This window comes from Arvicola amphibius, chromosome 8, assembly GCF_903992535.2.
Source record: "Arvicola amphibius chromosome 8, mArvAmp1.2, whole genome shotgun sequence".
Lineage (NCBI taxonomy): Eukaryota > Metazoa > Chordata > Mammalia > Rodentia > Cricetidae > Arvicola > Arvicola amphibius.
This window is the reverse complement of record NC_052054.1, coordinates 15,710,087-15,727,576: the sequence shown is the minus strand read 5'-3', so window position 1 is coordinate 15,727,576 and position 17,490 is coordinate 15,710,087. Positions and strand designations below refer to the sequence as shown.

Genomic DNA, 17,490 nt, shown 5'->3' with positions numbered 1-17,490 from the left:
GCTCTGCCAAGGACTTCTCTGCATCCCCATGTTCTCCTGGTTGGAAATCAAGGGCATGCCGTACAATTCCTTACACCGGTTGGGGTTAAACGGTCTATCTTTCTAGCACACGGGGCAGTGTGAGCACCCAAAAAACTACCTACCTTGGATGAATTTTACCCCACCTTAGTTGGGGGCCACACAGTCACAACCTTATTCCCTCTAGCCTCGGAAATTATAAACCTTGTAAAACTCTCAGTCCTAAGGCCAATGACGTTAACTTGCATAAGGCTACAAAGCCAGCGATGCAAACTCCAAGTACTGACTCATTTACCCTTAGGCCACTTCCCACTTCCGACGTAATAAACCCTCCCTTCTGGTCTAAACTGGATTTAGAACCACTACCTCCTAAGTACAGTGAGCTGCAAGCTAAACATCAAGGGTGGCACCAAGTTTTGAGGCAGAAGGGTGGGCCTTACAAGCTCACGGAAAGGGCTCAGCACCACCGCGATGCCCCACCTACTCTCTTGACTTTCAGGCAACTCCAACCAGCAGCCTCACGTCCGCTGGCCCCCGCCCTCCGAACGTCACCGCCACTAGGTACAGTGCCCCCTAGGGGCCTCTGTTCCTCCCACGAGGAAGAGTCTAGTCTTTTCCTGCTGCTGGCCCGTTACTGTGTAGCTTGGCTCTCTCTGGCGCCAGCCTCGCCAGCCCAGGGAGGAACTTGCTGCAGCATCTCGGCGCCACCGGAGGACCAGTCGCCCCGTGCTCCGCAGCAGCATGAGCACCCGCCTGCCTCTCCTGCTGCGCCAGCTCGGCCATCAGCAGCTGCCCCGGGGCCCGGCGTGTCGCCTCCGTGAGCTGTGTAGCTCCAGCAGCAGCAGCAGCAGCAGCAGCGGAGGTGGTGACCCCGAAGGGGTGCGCGGGCAGCGGCAAGATGGCCAGGCCTTCAGCATCCCTGGAACCGGCAGCACGGAGGCCTCTAGGACGACCTCCATCGTCAGGTGAGTGTCTGGCTTGCCTGCGCGCAGGTCCCCAACTAGGGACCCAAAGATGGGACAGCAGAGTCTCGGTAGCCGGGGAACTCGGGGGACCGTTTCCGTAGGGCGGGAGAAAGAGAATGCTTGGTGCCAACTTGCTAGGGCTCCTGGCTATTGGCCGTGAGGACGTGGGGGGGGGGGGCGCTCGGGGTATGGGACCCTGTGGGAGAGGGCATCTCCCAGCCGCCGCGCGCGCCTCACGGACCGCACGCCCCGCTCCACGTGCGTAGCCCGCCTCCGACTCTGATGCAACCACGCCGGGCGTGGCGCCGATAGAAAAGGGGCGGTGCCGCTCAGGGCGGGAGAGCTGCAAGGAGGATGGCCCTGCCATTCCGCCACTGCTGTCCCTGCCCCAGGAGGCTCCGACGAAACCCGCGGCTGAAGCCCTGGAGGTCGTGGCGCAAAGTCCCGAACATCGCCGCTAGAGAGCTCGCAGGGTCAAGCGCGGATGTGTCTAGAAAGTTCATCCTTGTCCAGTGGCGATCTGTGCAGACTCGAGGCTGTGTCCTGTCTCCACATCCCGCCCCGGTTCCTCAGCCTCTGCCCCACTGTGGGAGAGACCGGGAAGCAGGCCCTAGCCAGAGAAGTGGGTTTGCTGGGCCACTGCAGTGTACGGGGACAAGCACAGGACCTACCTGCAGGTGGCGGGAAAGCCGCTTACGGATCTGACTCCCAGCTGGAATTGTGGAAACAGTTACATGAGCAAAAATATAAGACCCGGGGACTGTCGCACATAGCCCGCAACAATAAACTAAGACCTGCAAACTTTGTGTAATGGGCATGATAGTAAATACTTAAGATTTAGTGGACTAAGAAGCAAAATTTAAAATATCACATAGGTACCTTTGTGTCAAGGAAAAACCAATTCTCACTATTTTTTGATAAAATTCAACATTTTATGAACTCTGAAGTTTGAATTTTCCTGTATTTTTCCATGCTATGAAACATCCTTAGTTTTACATTTCTACGTTGTTTAAAAATGTGAGTTCTAGCTAGGGAGATCACTCATTAGCAAAGCACTGGCTGGGACATGCATGAGGACCTAAGCTCCATACCCCCTGCACCCGTTTGGGTGTGTCCCCTCCCGTTCCCGTCACCCCTCCCCGCTCCTCCCCCCCTTCCTGGGGAGGCGGAGACAGGCAGATCCCTGGGGCTCACTGGCCAGCTTCCCCACCCCAGCAGAGTCCGATAGCTCCAGACCAATAACAGGTCCTGTTTCCACAACCAAAGTGAGCACATACCCGAAGTTAACGTGTGGTGTGTCCACACCCAACACATGTGCACCCAAACATACATCATGACATTAAATAAAAACGTATGGGTGGGCGTTTCCTGGTTCTGCTGCAGAACCAGAGGTCAGTGCTGAGAAATCAGATGTCTTTTGGGGCGGGGGGGGGGGGGGGGGCAAAGTCTGTACTACTGCATGTGAGAGCTTGGACAAACTATTGGTCTCAGCATCTTAACCTGCAACTGGAACCCTCAATGCTACCTACTTCAAGGAAGCAATCCTAGAATGCATATTCTGAATAGCTCTGAACCTAGTATGTGTCCTTCCGTTGATTGTATCTTGTAGTTGCTGTTGGCCAGGGGGCCATGGCAGCAAGTGTATCACTGCCTGCACCTGTGGGATTGGAAAGTGGAGAAGTGATCAGATTAGATCACTTCACCTGCAGGAAGTAGCTGTCTGTACAAGAGCCATCATCCATGTGCATCAGAAATGATCTGGCATCAAGTTCCCAGGAAGCACAATGACCTTTATATAATGGAGGTGCTCAATGCCTGTGATCTGAAAGGTCATTTGGGGAAATATTGTGATTTCTGATTGTCTGGCATCTGATAGAATCAAGAAAGTATCAGCCCCCGACACTTGCAGGGCGGGCGACTGCAGAGAAAACTACAGGGTTGCGCCTGGCTGTTCGTTGTTCCTCGAGGTCCATATAGAGAAGGCTTGGGCCACAGAGTGGCGATCCCGAGGCTACTTAGGGGGTGGAACTTTTGAGAAGCAGCGCCTTGTAGAAGGTGCTTAGGTCCTCATAGACCTGCCTTGAAGGAAATGGTGGGGATTTGACTCAGCATCCTTTCACCTGTCCTTTTTGGCTCCTGATGGGAGGAGTTTTGCTCTGAGACATACGCCTGTGATGATAGGACACCCTTGCTGGAGGCCACCAGATCTCAGGCAGCAGCATCTCCAAGACCATGAGCCCAAACATATCTTTTCTCTTTATAAGTTAATTTATAAGTATCTTCTTAGAGTAATTTGCTGTTGGGTTTTGTTTTTGTTTTTTTGTTTTTTTTTGTTTTTTTGTTTTTTTTTACTTTTTGGAGGGTCTACTACCCAGCTCCCAAATAAATACACAGACACTTACTCTTTCTTATGAATGTCTGGCCTTATTTGGCTTATTTCTAGCCAGCTTTTCTTAAATGATCCCATCAATCTTTTGCTTCTGGACTTTTATCTTTCTCTATGGCTTGCTGTGCAGCTGAGTAGCTGGCCCCTCATGTCCTCCTCTCCTCCTTTTCTCACTCCTTCATCCTCTTTTTTTCTCCTATTTATTCTCTATGTCCGGCAGCCCCACCTATCCTGTCTCCTGCCTAGCTCTTGACCGTTCAGCTCTCTATTAGACCAATCAGGTGCTTTAGGCAGGCAGAGTAACAGAGCTTCACAGAGTTAAACAAATACAACATTAAAAAAAAATGCAACCCATCTTTGCATCATTAAGCAAATGTTTCACAGCATAAATGAATGTAATTTCACAGCATCTTCAACTAATGTAAATGTAATGCATCTTCAACTAATATTCCACAACAGCGGCTAGTATATCTAGGGACAACAATGACATCTTTTAAGGATTCTTGCCTCGCCAATATTCTTATGACACAGGATGATCATATGAAGAACAAACAAAAACTGACAAACAATAAAAATATTTTTTTCCTTTTTTAAATTAAGAATACATTCAGAAGTGTCAGATCCTTAATTTGAAGTTTGAGACTTCTTCGATTTATTGTTTTCCTTTTGATACATGTGGAAGAGTGAACTAATGATGAAACAGTTCTGTGCCTAGGTTGTTAAAAAAAAAAAAAGCCTTTCATGGGGCTAGAGAAATGGTCCATGGCTTAAGAGCACATTCTGCTGCTATTGCAGAGGCTCTGAGTTAGGTTCCCAGGTCTCATCATATTGGCTGAGAGCCTCATAACCACCCATAACTCCGGCTCGGGGAACACAAATTCCTCTTTGGGCCTCCATACTTATATACTTAATAAAAATAAAATCTTTTAAAAATATTCCATCAATACCATAAATACATTTTTGGAAAGAAGAGAGGATGCTGTCATTTAACCAACAGCAATTTTTTTCTGTTTTCACATAAATTGGCAATGTGTCTAATTTTTTTAATCTGTCTTAGATTTGATGGAATAATGTGTATAAGATAGTCTTATTACTCTCAAATTCAGCTTATGCAGGAAACAGAAAAAAGAATCAAGAATCTTTTTTCTGTTTTGTTTTGCTGCTTTAATAATAAAATACCACAGACTGAGTAATGATAGAAATTTGTCTCCACTGTTTTGGAGTCAGATGTCCACAGTTAAGGAGCTGGCATTTGGCAAGGGCCTCTATACGTCACAGCACAGCTGAAATCAGAAGGACAAGTGAGTTGGAGGTGTAAACTCATCCCTTCCATTATCCCATGACAACCCTATGAATCTGTCCCACCTCCTCAAAGTCCCCCCCCCCCCCCCCCAGTGCTTCTGCACCGGGATTAAGCCTCTAGCACATGAGCTTTGGGAGACCCATCCAAACCATAGCCATGGCCAAAGAAAACATCCAGAGCAAAGGCTCCAGGATGGCCCTCAGGATGGCTCCCCACTGCTCCTGATTTCTGGTCTCGTTACCTCCCAGCCTGGTTGTGTGTGGTCCTCTCACTACACAGTCCTGGCCTCCTACTTTTGGCCAGAAACTAGTCACAGGGTCCCAGCCAGCTGCAGGAGAGAGGCTGGGAGATCCAGGTGGTCATGAATCCTCTTTATTTCTGAAAAGAGGAGCGGAGAAGCTCTGTCTGTAGGATAAACTGGGGTCTGCTTTATCCCTGAAGCTGTTATGGCCAAAGCAGAGAGCTCTAAAATGGCACTCCTCGGCTTTTACCCTTGACAGTTTCTCTAAACACCAGTGGCAGTCTTTGAAGGAGACCAGCTCCACATTCCTAGAAGGATGCTTCTTTTTTCCTTTGGAAGAGCTGAGACGTTAAGTGCGGACTTCTGTCAGCGGATGGTCTCAGCATGCAGGGATAGCTTACAGTGGTAGTTTCTCAGTAGCATGGCCAGCTGCTGCCTCCCACACTCAGGCGTGGCGGCGGCTAGCCACAGGGAGAATGAGGGATGCCGTTGTTAGGACAAGGCAGCTTTGTGCAGTTAGCAGGCCGAGATGACTGAGCTGGGGCAGAAATAGTAACAGCAGCATAATAGGGGTAGTATTAGAATGCCACTAGCTTAAACCTTTGCCCACCTATCTTATTAGTAATAGGATGTTTCAAGTTTCAACTACACTGTTCCCAGTCAGAACTGAGGTTTTTCTCCCCCATATGCATGGACACACTGTTGGAAACATTTATGCTACTTTTTAGATGTATTGGGCCTGGGGATGCTCTTGCATTGTTCCACACTGCAGGAGTCCCTGAAAGGAATGGAAAACGTGATACACAGGGCCAGTTGTGTGCAGGTGGGTACCCCAGCCATTTGTTTGTTTAGTTTTGTTTTTCAAGACAGGATTTCTTCTGTGTAGTTCTGGCTGCCCTGGAAGTCACTCTGTAGACCAGTCTGGCCTCAAACTCACAGACTCTGCCTCTGACTCCCTTAGTGCTGGGTGCTGGGATTAAAGGTGTGCACCAGCATGGCCTGGCTTTTTTTGGGGGGGTAGTATTATTTCATTGTGGACCCCTTTGTGTATCTGTATCTTCTACTTGCCCGCACCTCAACTATTTTGTCTGACTTTTTTAAAATTTATTTTATTACATTAACTGCTTATATTATTTATTTATTATATTTATTATTATGGATGTTTTGCCTGCCTGTATGTTGGTGCACTGTTTATATGTCCGGTGCCCTTGGAGGCCCAAAGAAGGCATCCAAGCTCTTGGAACTGGGGTTACAGGTGATAGCCCCCAGATGTGTGCTGGGATTGAATGGCAATCCTCAAAGAGTAACTAGTGCTCCTAACTGTGGAGCCATTTCTCCAAGCCCTGGACAGCTGACTAAACCTAGTGATGGCTTACCCACTGAAAAATGCTCCTTTTATTCTAGTGAGGGAGGGCAAGACTGGAGGGCCTCTGCTGTGAATTCTTATGTTTAAAAGTTTGTTGCCGTGACCAATGCCTGACAAAAGTGTCAGTACCTTAACCTGAGGGAGGGAAGGTGGATGTGTTTGAGCTTGGAGTTCAAATGGATACTGTCTGAGGCAAAAGCCTGTTAGGCATGGAAGACTCTTGTTTACATTGTATCCCAAGTTAGGCTGCTAAAGTAAGCCTGAAGTAGGGTGGAGCTATAAAACCTCCAGGCCCTGTCCCAGTAACCCACTTCCTCTGGCAGGACTCCACCCCCTTAAAGGTCCACAACCTTCACTGACCCAGCTGAAGGCCAAGTGTTCAGACTCATGATTGGGTGGGGGACATTTCCCCTTCAAACAGGCAGCCTTAGTAACAGGAAAAAAAAATGTGTCCAACAATAAGGAAGAGATAAAGAGCCCTTGAAATCTACCTTTTTCACAGGTGAGGAAGCCATTTATAGAAAGCTTCTCTAGTGTACGGGAGGCCCGAGTACCAGGCCTGGCTGTTATCCATAGGCCATGTTCCAGAATCCCTGGTACTTACTTAAGATGACACACTCCTGGGCCCCAGCCCAGCATATTGAACAAGACTTTCTGATCTGGAACCTTGATTTTTATCATGTTCCCCCAAAGGATTCTTAGGCCCAGAAGTGCTTGATGCTCACACTGCAGTACCTCCCCAGACCAAGCAAAAATATGGACCTAGCTTGGTCTATAATAGCTTAGCCACTCTGCCAGGCTGGGCTACAGTACAGCATAGAAACCTTGTCACCCATTGCTGGAGAAGTGAGCTTTTCTGAGTGGTTTTGTGTGTTAACAGAATAATGAAGTTGCAACCCTGGGGACTGAACTGCTTCATCCCACGTGTATAAAAACAAAGCCAAACAAATAATTGGACACACTTGCCTGGCTCGGTTAGCCTCTGTAACAGTAGGAAGGTTACCTCCCAAGCAAGTTTTGAACTCACTGTGGTCTTCTAAGCACCCTGCTCCCTGTGTCCACCAGAGCTCAGCACCTTCCGCATAACATCCCTCAGCCACCGCTCTGAAAAGTGGGAGTTGTTTGTTTTAGGTGGCTTATTCCTGACGGCACCTGACTGAGACTAAATCATTTTTTTGAAAGTTGTTAGGTGTAATAAATACTGAGAGCAGTATTTAAAGGTGGCCTGCAGCCGGCGGTGCCTTCTGATGCTTATCTAGCTTCTGTGGGCCCCAGGTTCACCCAGCTATCCCTGGAGGCAACTAAATCTTTTAATACTGAAACTGGGCACTGCTTTGAGTAGCCTTTTGGTCTGTTCTGAGAGAGAAAACCAGAGCAGGTGGCTGGAGATGTGCCAGTGAAGACATGGCATAGAAGTGATGATGGCTTCTAAAGTGACTTATATAGAAAGTTCTAGAAAGGAAGCCTGGCTCTGCTATATTTATATAGGTCTGCATATCTGAGAGGTGCCTCTCCTCTCCTAGACTGTGAAAAAGACCATGGTCCTCACTGGGCTAGGAGCAAGACTACTTGCAGAAGACTAGCCTGCCCCAGCCATGTAACACCATCTTCAGAAGGGGCCCCACAGGCTATAGCATCCTACGTCTCCCACATCTGTTCCTTACAGTTCTTTCCCTCCTCTTCTGTCTCTGAGAATCCTTTCTTCAAACTCTGAGACCTGAACTTTAGCCGGAGACACTGTGTCTTGTCCTGCCCTGCCAGTCCGTTTAGCCATCACCGTTTCCACAGGCCTCCCCCCATTTGTTTCCTTTTCCCATGGTACCCCAAACTAATTTCTCCTGGGAGACGGAGTAAGGGAATGTGGTAAAAGAATGGTGCTGTGTAGAATAGAAACCCAGACTTTAAATCTTTTTATTACATTTTTTATTTGCATATGTTTGTGGTTAGGAGGACAGCTTGGGGGAGTCAAGCCAGTTACTCCTTTTACATATGGGTCCAGGGGCAGACTCTGATTGGCAGGCTTGGCAGCAAGTGCTTTTACCCACCGAGTCCTCTTATTGGCTCCAAACTTTTTATTGAATTAAACTTGGAAAATACAAGAGAAAAATTCAGCCTCTTGGAAATGAATGTTTACATTTAGCTGCTTCCCCTCTACACATTTTAGAAATCCAATTGTCACATTTCATTCAGAATTGGCCTTAACGTTTCTTTTTTTTAACATTTTTGGTTTTCTAAGACAGGGTTTCACCAGGCAGTCTAGGCTGGCCTTGAATTCACAATTCTCACACCTCCACCTCCCTAGAGCCGGGGCTGCAGGTTTGTGCCCGTGCACACTGCCTGCATCAGCCATCCTTGATGCCTCTGTGCCCTGCCTTCTCTCACGCTCTGCCCAGTCTCTCTCCGTTGTCTGATTCACTTAGGGTAACAAGCTTTGGCGGGACAGCCATTGTGCCTGACCTTTCTAACCGTGAACAAAGAAATGACTCTGTTGTTTTTCTTTCTCAATACAGAGAAGTCATTCACAATTCCAAAGAAGTGCTGAGTCTGCTGCAGGAGAAAAGCCCTGCCTTTAAGCCAGTACTTGCTGTTATTCAGGTAAGTGCTGCCCATGGTGCTCTCCTACTACTTTGTGATGTAATTTAGCAAATCCTTATAAGCAAAGACCAGACATAAGTCCTGTCAATCAAAGCAGTGGGCTCAGTGGCAAGTGCTGTTACATGTACAGGATAGACGTGGCCCTGTTGGGGTCACTCATCCTGCTGAGACATAGGTAGTCATGGAGGCCAGAAGGGAGGCACCCATATAAATCACAGGACACAGTAGATACTAACCCAGGTGTACTTAGGAGTATTTATCAAATGTGGCTTGGAGGTCAGTTCTCTCTTGTTCCTAGGGAAGACAAATGGGTAATGCCAGGTGCACATTAATGTTTTACAGCCCAAGTGTCAAAAGTCATGCATGTGTCAGAGGACTTTGTATTCCGTGTTTATCCCTTAGTCCTGAGCCGCAGTTGGCACTGTGTCATTGGCATCCCTGTGTGATGACAGGTACAGGGACGTAACGGGGTGGACCAGTCCTGGAAGCAGTTCAGTCCAGTAGCTGGCCTGTTCTGGTGGTACTTGGCAGGCTGTTTCGGTGTCACAATAGCAGCCTGTGTGGCCAATAGGACCTTGGTTTGTGAGACTACAGAACTGGGTTCCTGTGATCTACGTCCTTGGGAAGCTGCCTTATCCCCTCATAGTGCGTGGGAATTGGTTTAGAAACTTGAACTCCCAGGGAATCTGGTTACATGTTGCCATGCAACCTAAGTGCACATATAGACATCCAAACTCTTGTCTTTTTTTAAGATTTATTTATTTATTATACAGTAGTCTCAGTATTCTGTCTGCATGTATGCCTGCAGGCCAGAAGAGGGCACCAGATCTCCCTACAGATGGCTGTGAGCCACCATGTGGTTGCTGGGAATTGAACTCAGGACCTTTGGAAGAACAAGCAGTGCTCTTAACCACTGAGCCATCTCTCCAGCCCCCCAAACTCCTATCTTTGGTATGTCACAGAAAGTGATGCTGGCCATGATGAGGTTATTCTTAGATGCCCCATGTCTTAGTGACCTCTCTATTGCTATGACCAAACTCCATGACCATGGTAGCTTATAAAAGAAAGCATCAAGTTGGGGGTCATGGTTTCAGAGGGTTAGCATCTATGACAGAACAAAGGCATGGGGGTTAAGGCCAGCTGGGAGAGCACATCCTCCACAGGAGCCAGAGAGACACACTGGAAATGATGCAAGCCCACTGCCAGGAACACGCCTCCTCCAATAGGCCACACCTCCTAATCCTTGCCAAAGAGTTCCACCAACTGGGGACCAAGTATTAAGCATATATGCCTTTGGAATGTCATTCTCCTTCAAACCACTATATTCTATGACATGCAGTCTACCATTTTTTAAATGATATGCACATAAATCTCGGCTCTTATCCTGATTTCCATTGGGAATAAGAGTCTTTTCTGTATTTTTCTTATCATCTTTGTATTCCGGTCACTTGTGTTCATTGTATTCACAGACATAACCTACGTCGTATTTGGTACACATTTTCAAGGAATTTTCACACTGTGATATTCTTCCTTTGCTCCTTTGCCCTTAGGCTGGCGGTGATAACTCAATGCAGGAAATAAACCAGAATTTGGCCAAGGAGGTAAGAACTCGTGATTTTAGCAGTTCATTAGAATTCCTGATGGTATAGCCTCCTGTGATAACAGAATCTTGTGTTCCTTTTCAGGCCGGTCTGGACATTACTCACATTTGCCTGCCTCCAGACAGTGGAGAAGATGAGGTAATGTCAGCCTAGCTCATTCCCGTTTCTCATCGGGCCTATGAGCATCTTTTGGGGTTGTGGGCACAGGTTCAACCTCCTCTTGGGACTGAGTTTCCAGGGGGAAGAGATCTGCTCACCTCTCTCCCAGTTGCTTTCTACTGAAGACAAGTTAGACATTATGGTGATCGTAGCTGTTTGTTGGCTGAAGAAGAATTAGCATCTTATGAAAAATTGTGCTGGGAGTGTCCGGAGACTTGGCTCTGGTTTCGCTCTGTCCTAACAGCATCTTTGACCTCGGAGCGTTCCTTTGGCATCTTGGGGTCACCATAGCCTTATTGATACAATGTAGGAACAGATCAGGGGGATCTTCAGGGGCCTCTTTAGGCTCAGCATTCTGAGGCTCCTTCATTGGCATTTTGGGGACAGCTGATAGACCCTCCATCCTGGCCACATGCCTTAGCTGTAGCTGTCACCATCATTCCCCAGGGTCATCTCAAGTGTGGGAGAAGCAGCCATCATAAACCTATGACAGACCTGGACTGTGTGCCATGCTCCTGGTCTGGGGCATGAGCCCTTGTATCTAACTTTCCTCTGGCTGGCTGTGCCAGGGAGGAGTAGGTTGTGGTTCCTGGGGTAGAAAACCTCAAAGCACAGATTCTGAAATAGCAACGTTTTGGGGGTTTGTTTGCTTTGCTTTTGGGGGGAACGTGTCCAGGGAAGACATGAATGATGTTTGGAAATCAACAGTTGCTGGTTGGGAGAAGCATCTCAAAGTCACCTGAAGCGCAGTGCTCCCTTCCCGCTTCTCTAGTGTCTCTGTAGCGTACCGTCAAGTCAAAGATGGTGCGGTCAACTCCCCCTGTCATAGCTGTGTTCTCACCGAGATCAGACCAGCTCTGCTCCATAATGGGAGTTGTTCAAGATGAATATTGCTAGATACGGGGATGATAAGAGCGGGGAACGACACCCAGCAGATACCTAAAACTGCAGGTAGTACAGCTCTATAGTAGCGTGTGGCTTCTCTTAGGCTTATCTCAAACACCAGTGTTGATCTTCTTGTGCTTTGGCATGATTATTCAGTAAGAGAAAAGTTACATAACACCAGAACTGTGAATCTGCCACAGCCGATCTGGGAACCCACGTGACTCCTGGGTGACTAAGGAGCGGGTCCCATTCACACGTGTAGATGTGCCAGACAAAGGACTGGTCCATGTCCGCTTGGTTCTAGATCTCACCGTGCCACTCAGTGAGGTGCACAATTTCAAACTAATGAATTGTTTATTTCCAGAACTTTCCCTTGAATGTTTTTCGTGTCACAGTTGATGAAGAGTAACTGAAACCTTGGAGTAACCTGCAGTCCCCTTCAGGGCTGGGCAGATGATAGGTTTTTCTTTTATAGGGAGGAATAATCCTGTAAGTGAGGGGTGGGATGAGGGAGTAGCTTGGTGGTAATAGATCAGAGAATGTTGCTTCCCACAGCCAGCCTGTGAAGATGGATGCTATAAAGAAATCCCACAGTAGCTCAGAATTCAGTATAATGTAGGGTTATTTATTTAGAGGTAGACTCACAGATAGATCACAGTTCTCTGCATGAATGGGAATCAGGAACCAAATCCAGCAGCTGGGAGAGAAAGAGAGAGAGAGAGAGAGACAGAGAGAGAGAGAGAGAGAGACAGAGAGAGACAGAGACAGAGAGACAGAGACAGAGAGAGACAGAGAGACAGAGACAGAGAGAGAGAGAGAGAGAGAGAGAGAGAGAGAGAGAGATCATATCAGGCGGTGGTGGTGCACACCTTTAATCCCAGCACTCAGGAGTCAGAGGCAGGTGGATCTCTGTGAGTTCGAGGCCAGCCTGATCTACAGAGCGAGTTCCAGGACAGACTCCAAAGTTACACAGAGAAACCCTTAAACTGTTAATGATGAAAACAGTCAACCTATGGGTTGTAGCCAGGAATGCAGGTCTCTGCTCTAAGCCTCAGGTGCTATCTGATACCCGTGTTGAGGCCTCTGGGCTTGGTGGAAGCTGCTGGTGTGTGACTAAGTTCCAAATGAGTTTCACTTGGTAGTCATAAGCATGTTAGATTAGATACATGGGTGAGCAGCAGCGCATGGTTAGAAAAACGATTAAAGATAGCCCAAGATAATTTATCCCTTGATCTCAAATGCTCCACAGTCATGAAGTTCTAACCAGCCTTGTAGAATCTTTAACATCGTTACTTTTTAATTGTTTTCCTGGAAACGTTAGTTCCCAGCTTAATGAATGAGACTAATTTTCTTTCTGTGCCCAATAGCATTTCCCTTCTCTACCAGATGGTAGTAATAGCGCAGATATTTTTGCCAAGTAATAGAATAAAATTGGTAAAGCGACGCTTCCTTTGAGAGGCACCCCCACACACGGGTGGGAATCTTTCTGCTTCTGAGTCAGTGGTTTTGTTACATGCCATGAGTCTCAGCACTTAGCTTCTGTTCCAAGCTTAGGAACTCTGGTGTTTCACACCAGAGTCTTCATAAGCACTAAAAAGAAACACACGCATTTTCAGGACTCTGTGTGCACAGGTGTTTCTGTGCATGTGTGTTTGGTTGCAGGAGCGTGTGCATACTGCAGCCAGAGGACAACCTCAGCAGCCACCCACCTCTTTGCGTTTTTTGAGGCAGGGTATCTCATTGGCATGGAGCTCACCTACTAGGCTAGGCTTGCTGGTCAGGAAGTCACAGAGATTTGCATGTCTTTGCTTCCCCAGTACTGGGATTACAGGTCTATGCTACCAAGGCCAACACTTTTTTTAATGTAAGTTCTAGAGATCCAACTGATGTCATCAGTAGGCGCACATGCTACCAACTATGTCATCTCCTTGAACCTATGTAGAAATCCTTTCTTTTTTTCCCCCATCTATTATTTTTTTTCTGGCTCTTACTTTCACAAGACCAATGCCAATGTTTTTCCTGTTTAGATCATAGATGAAATCTTGAAGATTAATGAAGACCCCAGAGTGCATGGCCTTGCCCTTCAGATCTCTGAGGATTCATTTAGCAACAAAGTTCTCGATTCTTTGAAGCCAGAAAAAGATGTGGACGGGTAAGAAAATAGAAAAGAAAATAATCAAGCTTATTGATAAATAACTGTGGGGATTTCTTTTCTAAATTTCTAATTTTTGCAACTTCGTCAGTAATTAGTTTTAAATAGCGGAGAAGGTTGAGAAGTTTTAAAATTCTGTGAGTCAAAGTCATGCATCTTGGAAAATACACATTTATCTGGAGGTAATCCTTCACTATCATATCCACTCTGCAAGCTCCTGTCTTTCTGATGGAGTCTCTGGTCAGCAATAATCTTCCCTGGGTAATTCTATCAACAGTAAAAGATACCTTGACACCTGATTCTGCAGGATCCCCGAAACCACGTTTTCTCCTAGACTGGTTGAAAAAAAATGCTTTTATTAATGATATAAGTTCCTTCTCGGTTTTTCAAGACAAGGTTCCTCTGTATAGCCCTAGCTGTCCTGGATCTCTCTCTCTCTCTCTCTCTCTCTCTCTCTCTCTCTCTCTCTCTCTCTCTCTCTCTGTGTGTGTGTGTGTGTGTGTGTGTGTGTGTGTGTGTGTGTAGAGCAGGCTGGCATTAAAGTCCGAGATCCACCTGCCTCTGCCTCCCAAGTGCTGGGATTAAAGGCATGGATCACCATCACACACAGTATAATACCAGTTTTTAGTTAAATTTTTGAGATGGGGAAGGAATTGTGGCCGTTGGATTTTTTTTTTTTTTTTTTTTTTTGTGGGATGCCATGGTATGATGGTATCATAGGCTGGAGAATGCCACCAGCCTTCAGTGGAGGTACAGTGTGTTTTCTGGAAAGTAAAACCTCTATTTTCTTATATGGAAGCCTGGGAAATACTTTTACCTGTAGATGAAACAGCTGGGTGCATTTAAGACTGCAAGTTCTAAACAGATTGTTAAAGTTAGATTCCTGTCTAGTGTATCCTTCAGCAGCTGGATCGAGAGCCTGGTACCTCACTGAACTACATTGGTTTCCTCTACCCCATCCTTTCTCTATGACCAGGGTAGACCCAAACAAGGGTTAGAACATTGTTTTGTAAGGGCTGGGGTGTGTGTAATTCAGTGGGAGAGTGTGTGCATAAGTAAGGCACTTGGTTCTTCAGAAGAAAGATATGGACGGATGGATTGAATGGTTGCATGGTTGATAAAACCTCCAATTCTATAGCAGTCATGAAGGGAGACGATGCTGGAGTAGACCAGGAAGCCCCCAGGGGAGAAGATACAGTTTCAGACCTTCCCTACAAGGGGAGAATCAAAGAAACCTTCTGAAAGTCTTTCTTTCTGTTACCAATCTGGGTAGAGAACATTGTCTTGGCAAACAGTTGAAATTCTTTGTTCTAGATTTGAGTAGAAAAAGGTGCACAAAAGCCACTGATAACACCTTTGTGGTTTCGTGTTTTCCCTTAATTCCCCACGGAGATAAATACCAAAGCCAAGTAGAAGTCAACCTGCCCATCTGTAGAGGGATGGACTCAATCCTGAGCTCTCCAAGTGGACAGCATGTCAGAGTACAGCCACACTCTGGAGGTGTGACATGCAGCCCCGTGTGACTTCGTGCTGGGTCTACTGAGCTTTCTGACTGTTTGTGCAGCTGACATCTCGGCCACTTGTCCGTCATGGCAGCACAGTTATCTGGAACCGATGCTGTATATCTCCACCAGGTGGCTTGTGACTTACTTGTCCTTTTTCTTTCTGATCCGATCCAGGGTGACTGACGTCAATCTGGGGAAGCTGGCGCGAGGCAACGCCCCTGAGTGTTTTGTTTCTCCTCTGGCCAGAGCTGCAGTAGAACTTGTTGAGAAATCAGGTCTGGTGGCCCCTCCTTCTAGAATGGTCTATTCTGTGCATTGGGGTTTTTGCTTGTTTGTTTTTCAGTGAGGATTTGTTACTGGCAGTTTCAGAGTGAAGCAAGAAGAGAAAGGCTCTTTTCCGCTTACTGCTCGTTAGATAATTTTTGAAAATAAGGACTTGTTGAAGTCTCAAAGTGCTATTTAATGGCGACTTCATTTCTCTTGGTTCTTATTTGGGGATGTAAATAGACTAATCAAAAGCATTTTCTAATAAGTACAAATGAACATTAACATTTTAAACATTAGTTTCTCTCAAGAAACAATCAAAAAAAAAAAACAGCAAAAAATGATTCCTAAATCAGCAAGTTTGTTGTTCCGTAGATGTCAGTAAGTCTCACCTCTCCTTCCTCTCCAACTCCTCTCAGACCCCCTCCATCTCAATGCCCCTTGCAATTTCATGTTCTTAAAGAAAAGAATCTCCTGAGTGCCGTTACTGTTGCCTAAATGTATATGGGCTGTTGGCTGTCTGCAGCTTTTCAACCAGAAGAGGGACCTTGGGAGCCCCCATCCATGCTGGAATATTGACTAGATTCATCTTGAACAGGCAACCACAGCTCTCGAGAGCTCATGAGCAAAGCTGTCTGTCACAGCTAGAAGATTCTGGTTTGCGGCACTCCTCCCTCACCTCTGTTTCTTACCGTTTTTCCACTCCCTCTTCTGAAGCATTCCCCAAAAAAAGATGTGTTTTCCAGGTGTTCTTCTTTCAGTTAAAGCTATCTGGGAGGAAGTTTCTGAGGTGTGATTTTAATATTGAGTTCTCATTGGTTGGTAGGAGTCACCTTGGATGGAAAGAAGGTCTTGGTGATAGGGGCTCGGGGGCCCTTGGAAGCGGCCCTGCAATCCCTTTTCCAGAGAAAGGGATCCATGACAATGAGCTCCCCGTGGGCAGCACCTCAGCTCCAAGGCAAGGTAGGTCTCACCTGCGACTCCACAGCCTTCAGTATCGGTATTAGAAAAAAAAAGAAAGGCTGGCAGTGTGTGAAGTGAACGCTGAGCAGGGAGTTAGGGAAAGACCGTGGGAGATCTTGAAGGATGAAGATAATGAAAGCCCTGGGCGGTGGTGTTGCACACCTTTAATCCCAGCACTCGGGAGGCAGAAGCAGGCGGATCTCTGTGAGTTCGAGGCCAGCCTGGTCTACGAGAGATAGTTTTAGGACAGCCAGAGCTACACAAAGAAACCCTGTCTCGAATAAAAAAAGGTAAAGAAAAGCAAATCCTGTCATGGTTTCTCATTCCGACAGTCACATCATTTGGAGACCTGAGTAGTTCAAGAAAAAAGTTCAGGGAAAATTGAATTCAAAGAAAGAACAATTACTAATGTGCAAACAAACGTTTATGAGTGATTTTTAGTAGAGCCCAAAGTTGGTTCTTGAGAAAGATTAGAAAACGGGTACACAGTTAGTCAATGTAAGAGAAAAGAGCCCCAGCTATAATAAGAAAGAACAAGACCCAACTACTGTCCTAGCTTCATTTCCGTTGCTGTAACAGATACCCTGACAGAGCAACATAGGGAAGAGGGGTTAGTTAGTTGGGCATACAGTTCAGACTGCAATCCGTCACTGTGGGGAAGTTGAGGCAGGAACAAACAGCATCAAATGTGTGGTCGAGAGCAAAGAGAATAAGTGCTTGGATCCTTGTTTGCTTGCCTCCTGCTGGCTTTCTTAGAATGTTCTAGACTCACCTCTTCCCTTCTGCCTAGGGAATGGTTCTGCCTACAGTGGGCGGAGTCTTCCTACATCAGGACTACGTTTAAAGGAGTGAAAATATGGTCACAGATTGGGGGTGTTTACGTAACATTTAGCTGGTGGTTGCTGTCTTGTGAAAGACTTAGAAATCAATAAGACAAAAATAATCAATAGAAAAATGGCAGATGGCCATTCATGGGCATGGGGTAATTCAGTGACGTGTGGAAAGCCACCCAGCTCCTTAGGATTTGTGCTCACAAGCCCTGTCAGCGATAATTAAATAGTGACAGGTGTAGGTACTGACAAAACTG

At 46.6% G+C, this 17,490-nt stretch overlaps 1 protein-coding gene across 1 annotated transcript in view; it reads left to right on the top strand.

The window, feature by feature from the left end:
- Positions 1-398: 398 nt before the first annotated feature.
- Positions 399-17,490, top strand: part of Mthfd1l (methylenetetrahydrofolate dehydrogenase (NADP+ dependent) 1 like) — a 172,812-nt gene continuing 155,720 nt past the window's right edge. Inside the window, exons 1-7 of the mRNA XM_038340425.2 lie at positions 399-983; positions 8,790-8,874; positions 10,425-10,475; positions 10,560-10,613; positions 13,547-13,671; positions 15,351-15,451; positions 16,267-16,403. Of these exons, the coding sequence (XP_038196353.1) occupies positions 760-983; positions 8,790-8,874; positions 10,425-10,475; positions 10,560-10,613; positions 13,547-13,671; positions 15,351-15,451; positions 16,267-16,403 (777 nt within the window). The 5' untranslated portion in view covers positions 399-759. The remainder of the gene's footprint in view (positions 984-8,789; positions 8,875-10,424; positions 10,476-10,559; positions 10,614-13,546; positions 13,672-15,350; positions 15,452-16,266; positions 16,404-17,490) is intronic.